Genomic DNA, 15,837 nt, shown 5'->3' on the forward strand with positions numbered 1-15,837 from the left:
ATCTATCTATCTATCTATCTTAGAGACAGGTTCTTATCTATCTATCTATCTATCTATCTATCTATCTATCTATCTATCTATCTATCTATCTATCTTACAGACAGCCTCTCACACTGTTGCCCAGGCTGGAGTGCAGTGGCATGATCATGGCTCACTGAAACCTTGACCTCTGAGCTCAAGCGATCCTCCTGCCTCAGCCTCCTGAGTAGTTGGGACTACAGGCATGCACCACCACACCTGGCTAATTTTTAAAATTTTTTGTAGAGAAGAGGTCTCACTATGTTGCAGTCTGGTCTTGAACTCCTGGGCTCAAACGATCCTCCTGTCTGAGCCTCCTAAAGTGCTGGGATTACAGCTGTGAGGCCACTGCACACGTCCAGTTTTATTTTTAGATAATCATTCTGTGACAGTGGTGGTGGGCATTCATTATTATACCTTTCCTTGAATACTTATAAGGATATCACATCGTCTGCAGAGGCAGCAATTCTGGTTCAGAGATGTCATTTAAGGCTAGAATCCTTGAGAGCTAGTATAGCAACTTAAAGATGGTTTTGCCACTCAGGATAAATTTGGCTTTCTTGTTCCAAACTGAAGTACAGCAGGCAGCTTCTGTGGCCCTTCTGTGCTCACGTGCTTGCCCCATTACTGACTGTACTTGTCTCACTGACTAATGACTTTCTCTCCTGTGGGATCTGTGCTCCTGGAGGGAAGGGAGGGACTATACTCTGACAAATCAATCTCGAGGGTCTGGCACACTGTTGGCTCCCTATAAATGCTTTGGATTTTTAAAAGATGTTTCAACAATTTTAATCTGTGACCAACTTCAGCTGAACTCCAGGTATTTGTATACTGATTCAAAAATAAATTTAGGAGCCGGGCATGGTGGTTCATACCTATAATCCCAGCACTTTGGAAGGCTGAAGTGGGTGGATCGCCTGAGGTCAGGAGTTCGTGACCAGCCTGGCTAACATGGTGAAACCCTGTCTCCACTAAAAATATAAAAAATGAGCCAAGCATGGTGGTATATGCCTGTAATCCCAGCTACTTGGGAGGTTGAGGCAGGAGAATCGTTTGAACCCCGGAGGCGGAGGTTGCAGTAAGCTGAGATTGTGCCACTGCACTACAGCCTGGGTGACAGAGTAAGACCCTTGTCTCAAAATAAATAAATAAATGTAGGAATGTGATTTATAAGAAGACTGATCAATAATCCTAGAAAGACCAAGTGGATTGAATCTCCTATATAAGAAAGGGACAAAACAGAACTCACATAGCCAGAGCCACTTTCTCACTGCAGCAAAAGGAAGGGGATGAGCCTATGAGGAGGTGAGGAGAAAGAAGAATAAGGAAGCAATGTCTTTAATGCCACTCCACACAAGGGGCACTCCAATAGAGTTACTTTGTGTAGTCTTTTTCTACAGAAAGCAGGGCAGAGCAGGGCCACAGGGTGTTGCCACATGAATCATCTCCAATAATGAGATGACACATATGTCAGAATTATACAACAAAGGTCTTTTGTTTAAGGTCTTTATAACAATGCTCAAATGAGCAATCATGAATGCTCTTGAAATAAATGCTAAAACAGATATTATTAGCAAAGTTATAGAGGATATAAGGACAAAGTGAATGAAAATTTTATTTTATATGTATTTTTGAGACAGAGTCTTGCTCTGTCACCCTGGCTAGACTGCAGTGGCACAATCTTGGCTCATTACACCCTCGACTTCCCAGGCTCAAATGATCCTCCCATCTCATGAGTAGCTGAGACTACAGGCGCACACCACCACACCTGGCTAATTTTTGTATTTTCTTTTGTAGAGATGGGGTTTCGCCATGTTGCCCAGGCTGGTCTTGAACTCCTGAGCTCATGCAATCATTCCGCCTTGGTCTCCCAAAGTGTTAAGATTACAGCCGTGAGCCATCATGTGCAGCTGAATGAAAATTTTAGAACTAAAACAGAATAATCACAATAAAAAAACTTAAAGGATGGGCTCAACAGCAGAATGGAGGGGATAGAGGAAAGAATCAGTGAACTAGAAGACAGAACATTGGAAATTAGTCTAAACAACAGAGAAAAATTACTGAAAAGAAATTCTCAAGGACTTGTGTAACAACAACAAAGGGTCTAACATTTGTGTCACTGGAGTTCTGGGAGACAGAAAGAGTGAAATGCAGAAAAAACATTTAAAGAAATAATAGCTGAAAACTTCCCATGCTTGGCAAAAGTCAAACCTATATATTCATGAAGCTGAGTAAACTGCAAATAGGATAAATCCAAATAAATCCATGCCCAGACATATCATAAATTGCTGAAAACTAAAGAAAAAGAAAAAAGTCTTAAAAGCAGCCAGAGAAAGGGATACATTACTGATAAGGGATGAATGATTCAAGTGACCTGATTTCTCATCAGAAATCATGGAGGGCCAGAAGGAAGAGGCATTAAGAACTGTCAACCTGGAGTTCATATACAAGAATATTCTTCAGGAATGAAGGTGAAATAAAAACATTCTCAGATGAAGGCAAACTAACAAAATTCATAGCCAGAAGTCCTGCTTTAAGAAAATTACTAAAGGAGGCCAGGCACGGTGGCTCATGCCTATAATCCCAGCATTTTGGGAGGTCAAGGCAGGTGGATCACAAGGTCAGGAATTCAAGACCAGCCTGGCCAATAAGGTGAAACCCCGTCTCTACTAAAAATACAAAAGTTAGCTGGGCGTGGTGGTGGGTGCCTGTAATCCCAGCTACTTAGGAGGCTGAGGCAGGAGAACTGCTTGAACCCAGGAGGTGGAGGCTGCAGTGAGCCAAGATTGTACCACTGCACTCCAGCCTGGGCAGCAGAGTGAGACTCCATCTCAAAAAAGAAAAGAAAAAGGTGGAAATACACATACCATGCAGACAATCAAAAGGAAGCTGGAGTGGCTATATTAACATCAGAAAAATATTTCCGTTTTTTTTTTTCTTTTTTTTTTTTGAGGTAGGGTCTTGCTCTGTCACCCAGGCTGGAGTACAGTGGCACAATCTTGGCTCACTGCAGCCTAAACCTCTTGGGCTCAAGCAATCCTCCCACCTCAGCCTCCCAAGTAGCTGGGACTATACATGTGTGCCACCAGGCCCAGTTAATTTTTTTTTTTTTCATAGAGATGAGATCTCACTGTGTTGCCCAAGCTGATACTGGACTCCTGGGCTCAAGCAATCCTCCCACCTCAGCCTCCCAAAGAGTTGGGATTCCAAGTGTGAACCACCGTGTCCAGCCTGGACATATATATATATATATTTGTTGTTGTTGTTGTTGTTTTTGAGACAGAGTCTCGCTCTGTTCCCCAGGCTGGAATGCAGTGGCGTGATGTCGGCTAACTGCAAGCTCCGCTTCCTGGGTTCACGCCATTCTCCTGCCTCAGCCTCCCGAGTGTCTGGGACTACAGGCACCCGCCACTACGCCTGGCTAATTTTTTTGTATTTTTTTTTAGTAGAGACAGGTTTTCACCATTTTAGCCAGGATGGTCTCAATCTCCTGACCTCGTGATCTGCCCGCCTCGGCCTCCCAAAGTGCTGGGATTACAGGTGTGAGCCACCGCGCCCAGCCGATCTTTTTTTTTTTTTTGAGACGGAGTTTTGTTCTTGTTGCCCAGGCTGGTGTGCAATGGCATGATCACAGCTCACTGCAACTTTCACCTCCAGGTTCAAGCGATTCTCCTACGTTAGCCTCCCAAGTAGCTGGGATTACAGATGTCTGTCACCACGCCTGGCTCATTTTTGTATTTTTGGTAGAGATGGGGTTTCACCATGTTGGACAGGCTGGTCTTGAACTCCTGACCACAGGTGATCCGTCTGCCTTGGCCTCCCAAAGTGCTGGGATTACAGGCATGAGCCACCCTGCCCAGCGAGAGACTTTGACAAAAGGGTCAGTTCACCAAGAAGATATTTAATGTGTATACACCTAACAACAGAGCTTCAAATAAATAAATAAATAAATAAATAGACATAATATATTCACAGGTCAAAATACTCACCACGGTAAAGGTCAACTCTCTCCAAACACATTTATAAATTTAATGCAATATAAATCCCAGCAGGATTTTTTTTTTTTTTTTAAGATACAGATGAGCTGATGCTACAATTTACATGGAAGGGTAAAGGAACCAGACTAGCTAAAACAATTTTGGAAAAGAATGAAGTTGGAAGAATCACACTACCTGATTTTAAGATTTACTATAAAGCTATTAATAATCAAGACAGTGTGGTACTGATGAAGAAACAGACACACACAAATCCAGAGAATATAATGGAGAATCCAGAAATACAGTCACAAAAAATATGGCTATTTGATTTTTGAAAAAGGTGCAAAAGAATTTCAATGGAGAAAGCAACTCACCATAACCAAAGCTGGGGATACTATGGTGAAAAAAATCCAAGACTATATACAAATGACCAGCAAAACAGGAATTGGTGGGTGTAGTTGGTTACTAACTCTGATACATACTGATGCACCACACAATGTACGTATTCAGGACAAAGTTTCTAAACTAATAGGTCAAACAAACAAGGAAGACTTGTTCTGGATTAACCTGTTAAAAATTTAATCTTTTCATTTATGGTCATCAAAAAGACTCCAAATGAGAAACAGACCACCTTCTATTACTTCATGTTAATTTTGGCCATGTGTCAAAATTAACTTCTGGGAAAAGTAAAAAATCAAACAGTGGCCAGGCGCCGATGCTCACGCCTGTAATCCCAGCACTTTGGGAGGCCGAGGCGGTGGATTACTTGAAGTCAGGAGTTCAAGACCAGCCTGGCCAACATGGTGAAACCCCATCCCTACTAAAAATACAAAATTTAACTGGGTGCGGTGGCGCATGTCTATAATCCCAGCTACTCGGGAGGCTGAGGCAGGAGAATTGCTTAAGCCCAGGAGGTGGAGTTTGCAGTGAGCCAAGATTACGCCATTGCACTCCAGCCTGGACGACAGAGTGAGACCCTGTCTCAAAAAAAAAAAAAAAAAAAAAAAAAATCGAACAGTAATTAATGCTTCAGTTTAATCCAAGGTTAGGTCTAAAATGCTATTAAACAGAAATATATCAACTCTTTGATGAAAAATATGCAGAAAGAGCAAAGGACCAATAGATGATTTCAAATATTTAACAATAATATGATTATTTTTATTATTATTCAAATAACCTAACAAATTAACTTTCTTTGAAGAGACTGGCAATTTAACTTCACCACAGTTAGGCTATATATGACACAGCTGTTGCAACGCACAGCTTTTTCAAGTCCTTGCTTTAAATACCAATTAGAAAACCCAGAAAGGGAGAAGGAAAGGGTGACAAAAAATAAAAATTCTGAATATTTGTAGTCAGAGGCAATACAAGAAATAGAATTAAAAAGAATTCTTACAGGCTATGTATCTTAATGTATACAGCAGGATATACACACCCAAGTTTGTACTTAAGTTACAAAGCACCTATGACCCAACCATGCAACTGAATAGCTAAACAATCCCGAGAATTCATATCTCTACATATGTGTTCTTCCCCTATTCCGTATGTCTTACCTTCTTAAATCCCTACCCCCATGAGATAATTGCTCCCTTTTTTTGTACCACTAGTAATAAAGAAATATTGGGAACATTTTCAGTGGGGAAATTAGTATATACTCATCTTGAGTAGAAAAACTAACATATCTGTTTCCTATTCATACAGCATGGCAGCAAGCAGCATCCCTACTGCTATGAAACTTTATAATGGTGTCATCACTATTAAAAGTATCAGTTATACTACTCTCGTAAAGCCTTCAAACAATTGATTTTTATGTGACCTCATCCTGAAATATTCTATTACCCCAATCAAAATAAGCCTATTTTTTTCAACTACTGAAAATAAAAGTGTTTAAACATACCACAGCATACCACTGCTACTAGAAAATGGAACAAGAAGATTTACTTATCATCAACTTACCTCATGTAAATTCAATTCTTTTACTTTCTCTTTTAATATAACCTGTAAGACAAAAAAGTATGTTCTTATGCCCATTTAAATCTGTAATTTTAAATAGTTTTCATATGCACACATATTTTTATTTTGTATATATGGCTCATTTCCCTCATACTCAATATTGGAGAGAATTTCTTTTACAGTTTGAGACAGATCATTTTAGCCCCATTTTTTTAACCTGAGCAATGATGCAATATTCTCCTAAAAAAGGAATTTTGGCCGAGCACAGTGGCTCACACCTGTAATCCTAGCACTTTGGGAGGCCGAGGCAGATAGATGGCCTGAGGTCAGGAGTTTGAGACCAGCCTGGTCAACATAGTGAAACCCTGTCTCTACTAAAAATACAAAAATTAGCTGGACGTGGTGGCGCCTGGCTGTAATCCCAGCTACTCGGCAGGCTAACGCAGGAGATTCACCTGAACCCGGGAGGCGGAAGTTGCAGTGAGCCAAGATCGCTCCATTGCACTTCAGCCTGGGCAACAAGAATCAAACTCCGTCTCAAAAAAAAAAAAAAAAAAAGTAAGTCAATCTTAATTTTGAAAGTTTTGACTCCATGGTGACCAGACAGTAGTTAAAATGAATGCCAAGTGATAAGAAGGAAGTTTGCTATTTAAGAAAAAACTCTGAGACTAAATATAGCTTATTAGAATATATTTCATCTTAAAGTGAAGAAAATAGGCAAGTAAAATTTGAGGGGAAAACTTCTAAATGTTGGTGTCTTACATTCCTGAACTAAAAATGGATTTGAGGGTAAATCCTGTTTTCGGAAATCACACTAGAAGCTACTATCAGGTCTCATAGGGATATACTAAATTTCCTATCCAGTATATTTTAAAGATCAAATTTACTGTATGTCTTGTGACTTGACTAGTTTTATCAGTCAGTTTCACTTAAGTGACTGCAAAGGCCAATTTTACTTTCTAGTTAGCCTACATACAAATATCTTGTAAGTTGTCAAGATCATAATAGGTGGCCAGGCACAGTAGCTCACACCTGTAATCCCAGCACTTGGGGAGGATGAGGCGGGCGGATTGCTCGAGCCCAGGACTTTAAGACCAGTCTAGGCAACACAGCGAAACCCTGTCTCTACAAAAAATACAAAAATTAGCGAGGTGTGGTGGTGCACGCCTGTAATCCCTGCTACTTGGGAGGCTCACTTGAGCCCAGGAGGCAGAGGTTGCAGTGAGCTGAGATTGCACCACTGCACTCCAGCCTGTGTGACAGAAGTGAGACCCTGTCTCAAAACAAAACAAAACAAAACAGATTATGATAGAAGCCTGAGAAACATGGTGAGACCCCATCTCTACAAAAAGTACAAAAATTAGCCGGGGGTGGCGGTGTGCGCCTGTAGCCCCAACTATGCATGCCACCACACTCAGCTAAGGTGGGAGGATCACCTGAGCCCAGGGAGGTCAAGGCTGCAGTGGGCTGTGATCATGTCACTGCAGTCCAGTCTGGGTGACAGAGACCCTGTCTTAAAAAAAGAAAAAAAAAAAAAAGATTATGATAGGGCTGAGGCGAAAATATTCATTCATCTAGAAAACTAAAATACTCAACTCTGATTATGGATCCCACATGAGACCTATGAGAGTGTGGGGTTACCTAAGGACATCAGTATGTCCATCTAGGGAAGGTGCCAATGAGCTCAGATTTCAAAGATACAAGGACAAAAGATGAACAGAAAGATAAGCAGTCCTGGCTGGGCATGGTGGCTCACACCTGTAATCCCAGCACTTTGGGAGGCCAAGGCAGGCAGATCATGAGGTCAAGAGATCAAGACCATCCTGGCCAACATAGTGACATGGTGTCTCTACCAAAAATATAAAAATTAGCTGGGCGTGGTGGCAGGTGCCTGTCGTCCCAGCTACTTGGGAGGCTGAGGCAGGAGATCACTTGAACCCGGGAGGCGGGGGTTGCATTGAGCCGGGATCTCGCCATTGCCTGGCGACAGAGTGAGACTCCGTCTCAAAAACAAACAAAAACAAGATAGGCAGTTCTGAAGTGTTACAGTTCCATAACATCAGTGTCAGCAAGGTTAAAGACTCAAAGAAGCTGAAGCTCCCCTGTACCCAAGAAGAACGCTAAGAGTAACAAAAAATAAGATTTTCATGCTTAGAGTCCAAGGAAAATCTAGGCCACCTGTTTGGTGTTAGTGGTAAAATATTAATGGAAGAAAAAAATAATTTTACTTGGCCTTGAAGAAAAGATAAGTGTATTAACTTAAAGACAAAATCAGTGAAGGACTAGGTCATTAACAGCTATGATCCAAGTTTGCAGACTTCTAGTGGATAATATGAGTTAACATTTAAAGTACAAAAGGCAGTAGATGAGATCACTGTAACACAGTTGGTCACCTCCGAGGAACTATGTCTTCTAATAAAGAAGGAAGGAAAAATTTCACTTAATGGTATCTCAGAACTCCATTAAGTTGACAGTAACTTTAAGAATTACAAGCTATATAGCATTTCTCTTTAGCAAACTGTTGGCTCAAGTTTCCTGCTAAATTATATCATTTGAACTTTCCATAGCTTCAAGTAATGCTTATAAAATAAGAGAATAATACTTAAGAAAATGAAGTTGATATATTATACTGCAAATTGGCGGTGAGATGCTAAAATGAACACAAGTAAATTCAGTCCCAGTTTAAAGTATGAGTGGAAATCAGAGTTCTCAGTTTTTTTGGAGGAAAAAAACTCAAAGCCAAACTGAATTAAATTTCTCACCTGTTTGTAGGCATAAAATTCTTTGTGTGCTTGATGTCTTAGCCTAAAAGACAGAAATTAGCAATGCAATATTGAGATTTCAAACATAGTAACTTGAAGAAAAATAAAAAGCTGCTGGTTTTGGTATTAATTTATATCATTTATGGCTCAAATGATATAAATTAGAACCTTTACCCTGAAATGCACCCAAATGACGTATCTCTTAACATGTTACGTGAAAGTGACCAGGGAACCATGAAATGTTACCCAAACGTAAGATGACTCAATTCTTTTTATACTGACAGTCTACTTATTTCAATAATATTTATATTTTTTCTTAATTAGAAAAAATGTCAGTATAACATACATCCAATGAAGTATAAAAACCTTAAGTATACAGCTCAAAATCTTAAAAAATGTACATACCAGGATAACTATTGCTCATATCAAGACATGGTACATTTCCAGCACATCTGGGCCCTCTAAAATGACCCTTCCTAATCAATATCCATGCCCCAGAGGTAGCACTATCCTGATTTCTAATACTGTAGACTAATTACATCTGTTTTTGAACTTCATGTAAATGGATCATTTGGTATATACTCGTTTGTGTTTGGTTTCTTTCAGTCTACAATGCCTTATGAGATTCTTCCATATGGTTGTAGTAATTGTCTTTCTGACTGACATACAGTATTCCATTGTATGAATATAGTATCATTTATTTATCCATTTTACTGCTGATGAATATTTAACTACTTCCTGTTTGAGGGTATTACTAATAAAGCTGATACACAAATTCTACATGTCTTTTAGTGGACATATACACTCATTTCTGTTAAGTATATACCCAGGAGTAGAACTGCTGGTTCAAAGTACCACACCAAGGCTGGGCACTGTGGCTCACGCCTGTAATCCTAGCACTTTGGGAGGCCGAGGCAGGCGGATGGCCTGAGGTCAGGAGTTCGAGACCAGACTGGCCAACATGGAGAAACCCCCAACTCTACTAAAAATACAAAAATTAGCCAGGCGTGGTGACATATGCCTGTAATCCCAGCTACTTGGGGGGCTGAGGCAGGAGAATCACTTGAACCCAGGACGTGAAGGTTGCAGTGAGCCGAGATCATGCCACTGCACTCCAGCCTGGGTGATATAGTGAGACTCTGTCTCAAAAAAAAAAAAAACAAAAAAACAAAGTACTCACCCCGGCTGGGCACAGTGGCTCCTGCCTATAATCACAGCACTTTGGGAGGTTGAGGCAGGAGGATCACTTGAGCCCAGGAGTTCGAGACCAGCCTGGGCAACACAGCGAAACCTCACCTGTACAAAAAATACAATTATCTGGGCATGGTGGCGTGTGGCCTGTAGTCCCAGCTACTCAGGAGGCTGAGGCAGGAGGATTGCTTGAGCCTGGGAGGTGAAGGCTGCAGTGAGCTGGGACTGTGCCACCCCATTCCAGCCTGGGTCGACAAAGTGAGATCCTGTCTCAAAAAAAAGAAAAAGAAAAAGAAAAAACAACCTCATAACAATTTTACTCCTATGGGTAGTTCACAAGAGTTCTAGGTGTTCACATCTTTGCAGGTTAAGTTTGAAAAATTTTAAATTTAAGTAAGTCTAATTTATCAACTTTTCCCAATTAGGTTAGTTCTTTTTGTGTCCCATTAAAGAAATCTTTGCCTATCCCAAGACTATGAAGATATTCTCCCATGTTGTGAAAACAATTTGTTGTTTTACCTATAGAATATAGGTCTATGATCCATCTGAAATTGGTCTTTATGTATGCTGTGAGGTAGGGGTCCAGATGCTTTTTATCCTCATATAGATTTTCATTTGCCTCACCATCATTTATTGAAAAGATTCTCCCCTTTCCCCACTGCACTGCAGTGGCACATCTGTTGTAAATCAGATGTATCGAATATGTGAGTCTATTTCTAGAGCTGCTATTATTATGCTCCATTGGTCTATTTGCCTATCCTTGTATACTGACTGGGGTGAACGTGTCCCCCTCAGCTCCCAATTCATGTCAAACTGGAACCTCAGAATATAACCTTATTTGAAAATAGGGTATTTTCAGATTATTAGTTTGTTAAGATGAGGTCATATTGGATTAAGGTGAGCCCTAAATTCAATTTGACTGCTATCCTTAGAAGAAGAGGAGAGGATACGCAGAGACAGACGGAAAAGAAGGCCATGTGAAGACAGAGACAGAGACTGAAGTGAGGCAGCTACAAGCCAAGGAATGCCAAGGCTTTCTGGTACTCCCTGCAAGCTAGGAAAAGGCAAGAAAGACTCTCTCCTAGAGCCTCCAGAGAAAGCATGACTCTGCCAGCACTTTAAGTTTGAACTTTTCTAGCTTTCACGATTGTGAGAAATTACATTTCTAAGTTGCCCAATTTGTGGCACTTTGTTATATCAACACCAAGCAACCAATGTACCTTATGTCAATATCATGCTATTTTAAAAACTTTTATTTTGAAATAATTTTAGACGGAAAAGTTGCAAAAAATAGAATTCACATATACCTACCAGCTTTCACATTTATATAACCATAGTTGTATATACTATGTCCACATTTAATACAACCAGAGTACAATTATCAAAACCATTAAATTAACATTGATATATTAGTATTGATGTAACGTTGATGTATTTTGAACTAAACTACAGACCTTATTTGAATTTTACCAGTTTTTTCTCTCATGTCCTTTTGCTGTTCTATGATCCAATCCAGGATCCCACCTTGCATCTAGCTATGTCTCCTTAGCCACCTCTAATTTGTTTTTTTTGTTTTGGAGACAGTCTCGCTCTGTCACCCAGGCTGGAGTGCAGTGGCATGATCTCAGCTCACTGCAAGCTCCGCCTCCTGGGTTCACAACAGTCTCCTGCCTCAGCCTCCTGAGTAGCTGGGACTACAGGTGCCCAGCAACACACCCGGCTAATTTTTTTTGTATTTTTAGTAGAGAGGGGGTTTCACCGTGTTAGCCAGGATGGTCTAGATCTCCTGACCTCGTGCTTCACCCGCCTCAGCCTCCCAAAATGCTGGGATTACAGGCGTGAGCCACCGTGCCTGGCCAGCCACCTCTAATTTGTTGAGAGTTCCTTAGTCTTTCCTTGTCTTTCAAGATTCTGACATATTAAGTATGATCACTTTTTCTTGGTGGAATTTGAAGATTTCAATTTAAGATTAAGACAGTGTCCACTGGGTTTCTCCACTGTAAAGTTGTTAATTTCTCCTCTGTAACTGATAAATATCTTGAGGGAGATATGCTGAAATTCTACACATCCTCTATTTTTTTCTCAAGCTTTTGCCCACCAATTTTAGCATGCACCTTGCTTGCAATAATTACTGTAGTGTTTGCCTAAATTCTAATGGTGGTTTTGTAGTTCTCTAATTCCTTGCACATTTGTTAACTGGAGTTCTTCTATAAGGAAGAGATGTGCTTCCTTATTTATTTGTGCAATTATTTATTTCTAGCAGTCTAGACTCATGGATATTGGTTTTAATCTATGGGAAGAGATGTGCTTCCTTGTTTATTTGTGCAATTATTTATTTCTATCAGTCTAGACTCATGGATATTGGTTTTAATCTATGGGAAGAGATGTGCTTTCCTCGTTTATTTGTGCAATTATTTATTTCTATCAGTCTAGACTCATGGATATTGGTTTTAATCTATGGGTTACAGTTCAATATGATCACTACTTTTTGTTGCTCAAACTGATTGGCCTGAGTCCTTCAGGCTGATTCTTGTGTCCTTTCAACAAGCCCCCATCCTTTCCCATGCATTTCCTTATTTACTGGCACCAAAAGATGTTTCAGGCTCATTTTATATGTTCTGTGTTCCAGTCCCGGGGTTAGCCACTTCTTCCAAGGAACCCTAATTCCTTTTACTGGAGAAAAGTATTTAGAACTTCAGATATGGGTGCCTGGTAAATAGCACTTTCTCTTAATATTGTTGATTTAAAACAAGTTTTGGGGTCTGGTAGTAAAAGTCCTCAAGTTTTATTCTTTTTAATGACTGGCTTGGCTATTCTTGGTTCTCTGCATTTCCATATAGATTTCAATTGCCACCAGAAAGGAAAAAAAAAAAAACCCTCTTGGGATTTTGGGTGAGAATGTATGAAATTTACAGATCAATTGAGGAAGAACCGACATTTTTGCAAGACTGAGTTTCTAACCTAAGAACATTATTTCTTTATTTACAGCTTTAATGTCTCTCTCACACATTTCTCCTAGACATTTGGTAAGTTTTGATGCTACTGTAAATAGTATTTTAAAAATCTTTTATTTTCTAATTATTTCTTGCTACTTATATGGAAAAAAGTAATTTTTGTATATTGATCCTGTATCTGGTGACTTGCTAATTCTAAATAGTTTTTCTGTAAAAACTTTTGGATTTTTTAATGTACATAATTATGTTGTCTGCATATAATCACAATTTAAATCCTGCCTTTATAATCTTTATATACTTCTTTTCTAAATACACTTTTCTTTTATTCTTTTTTTCCCTGTTTTTTTGCACTGACTAGCTAGGCCCTCCAGTATGATGCTAAATAAAAGTGATAGTGAATGTCCCTATAAATACATCACTATTAAGTATGATGTTTTCTTTAGTTTTTTTTGTAGATACCCTTTCAAATTTTAGAAAGTTCTCTTGTAGTACTAGTTTATTTTACAAAAAAATCATGAATAGGTATTAAACTTTATCAATGCTTTATGATACTATACTATTAATGTGCTATATTGTATTGATTGATTTTCAAATCATTCTTGGAACAAACTTCATTTGGTTGTAATATTCTACCTTTTTTGTAGATCCCTGGATTTGATTTATAATATTTTGCTGATGAAAAGATCGGTCTATAATTTCCTTTCTCATAATATCATTGTCAGGCTTTGAAATCAAAATTATGCTGGCCTCATGAAATGAGTTGAGAAGTATTTGTTCCACTTTTATTCTCTGGAAGTGTCATATAGGAGTGGTACTTTTTTCCTTAAATGTTTGGATCAGTTACTTGGCTTAAAATATCACTGTGGGAATGTTTTAAAAATACATTCAATTTCTTTTCTTTTTTTTTTTTTTTGAGACGGAGTCTTGCTGTGTCACCCAGGCTGGAGTGCAGTGGTGTGATCTTCGCTCACTGCAACCTCCACCTCCCGGGTTCAAGTGATTCTCCTGCCTCAGCCTCCTGAGTAGCTGGGGCTACAGGTATGCACCAACATGCCCAGCTAATTTTTGTATTTTTTAGTAGAGATGGGGTTTCCCCAAGTTGGCCAGGCTGGTCTCAAACTCCTGACCTCGTGATCTGCCTTGGCCTCCCAAATTGCTGGGATTACATCATGAGCCACCGTACCTGGCCCAAAATACATTCTTTTTTTTTTTTGAGACGGAGTCTTGCTCTGTCGCCAGGCTGGAATGCCATGGCGTGATCTCAGCTCACCGCAGCCTCCACCTCCACCTCTTGGGTTCAAGGGATTTCCCTGCCTCAGCCTCCCAAGTAGCTGGAATTACAGGCACATGCCACCATGCCTGCCCGGCTAATTTTTGTGTTTTAGCAGGGATGGGGTTTCACCATGTTGTCCAAGAGGGTCTCGATCTCCTGACCTTGTGATCTGCCTCATTTCTTATTATATATATAATTATTCATATTTTCAGTTTCTTGTATCTTTTTCTTTTTGAGACAGAGTCTTGCTTTGTCGTCCAGGCTGGAGTATAGTGGCACAATCTCGGTTCAATGCAACCTCCGCCTCCCGGGTTCAGACGATTCTCTTGTTTCAGCTTCCTGAGTAGCTGAGAATACAAGTGTGTGCCACCACATCCAGCTAATTTTTATATTTTTAGTAGAGATGGGGTTTCATCATGTCGGCCAGGCTGGTCTCGAACTCCTGACCTCAGGTGATCCGCCTGCCTTGGCCTCCCAAAGTGCTGGAATTACAGGCATGAGCCACCATGCCCAGCCCCAGTTTTTCCTTTTTAAAATTTTTATTCTTTGATTGTTATTCATATTACAACTAACCGCCTTAAAGTATACAATTCAGTGGTAAGTAGTGTACTCACAATGTTGTGCATCTACCAGCTATCTCTAGTTTGAAAACTTTTCATCACTCCAAAAACACCTAGTACCCATTCAGTGATCACTCCCCATTACCCCTTACTTCTATCCCCTGCAACCTCTAATCTGCTTTTTGACTCTATAGATTTGCCTATTATGGATACATTATATAAAAGGAACAACGCAATATACAGCCTTTTGTGTATGGTTTTTCACCTTAGCATGTTTTTGAGGTTCATCCTGGTTGTAGTATGTATCAGTACTTCACTCCTTTTTACGGCTGAATAATATTCCATTGTATGTACATACAATTATCCATTCATCTGCTGATGGACATTTGGGTTGTTTATAGCTTTTGGCTATTATGAAACATTTCTGTACACATTTCTGTGTGGACATATATTTTCATTTGTCTTGGGTATATACCTAGGAATGAAAATCTGGGTCACATGGTTTAATATTTTGAAGAACCGGCCAGGTGCGGTGGCTCATGCCTGCAATCCCAGCACCTTGGGAGGCTGAGGCAGGTGGATCACAAGGTCAGGAGTTCAAGTCTGGCCAACATGGTGAAACCCCATCTCTACTAAAAATACAAAAAATTAGCTGGGTGTGGTGGTGGGAGCCTGTAATCCCAACTAAGTTGGGAGGCTGGGGCAGGAGAACTGCATAAACCCGGGAGGCAGAGGTTGCAGTGAGCTGAGATTGCGCCATTACACTCCAGCCTGGGCAACAGTGCGAGACTCTGTTTCAAAAAAAAAAATAAAAGAAAAATTTTTTTTTAAGATCTACCAAATTCTTTTTCACAGCAGCTGCATCATTTTGCATTCCTACCAGCAATATATGCAGGTTCTTATTTCTCCACATTCTCATTAACACTTACTATTTTTCTGTTTTTGATTACAGCATCCTAGTAGGTGTGAAGTGGTATCTCATTATGTTTTTAATTTGGAATTCCTTTTTTTTTTTTTTTTTTTGAGATGGAGTCTTGCTCTGTTGCCCAAGCTGGAGTGCAGTGGAGCGATCAAGGCTCACTGCAACCTCCACTTCCCATGTTCACGCCATTCTCCTGCCTCAGCCTCCCGAGTAGCTGGCACTACAGG

At 40.0% G+C, this 15,837-nt stretch overlaps 1 protein-coding gene across 1 annotated transcript in view; it reads right to left on the minus strand.

The window, feature by feature from the left end:
- Positions 1-15,837, minus strand: part of RNF24 (ring finger protein 24) — a 51,492-nt gene that overhangs the window by 12,849 nt on the left and 22,806 nt on the right. The window contains exons 3-4 of the mRNA XM_011975166.1: positions 8,711-8,753; positions 5,952-5,993 (exon numbers count right to left, since the gene is read on the minus strand). Coding sequence (XP_011830556.1) covers positions 5,952-5,993; positions 8,711-8,753 — 85 coding nt within the window. The remainder of the gene's footprint in view (positions 1-5,951; positions 5,994-8,710; positions 8,754-15,837) is intronic.

Source organism: Mandrillus leucophaeus, unplaced genomic scaffold (genome assembly GCF_000951045.1).
Source record: "Mandrillus leucophaeus isolate KB7577 unplaced genomic scaffold, Mleu.le_1.0 Scaffold101, whole genome shotgun sequence".
NCBI lineage: Eukaryota > Metazoa > Chordata > Mammalia > Primates > Cercopithecidae > Mandrillus > Mandrillus leucophaeus.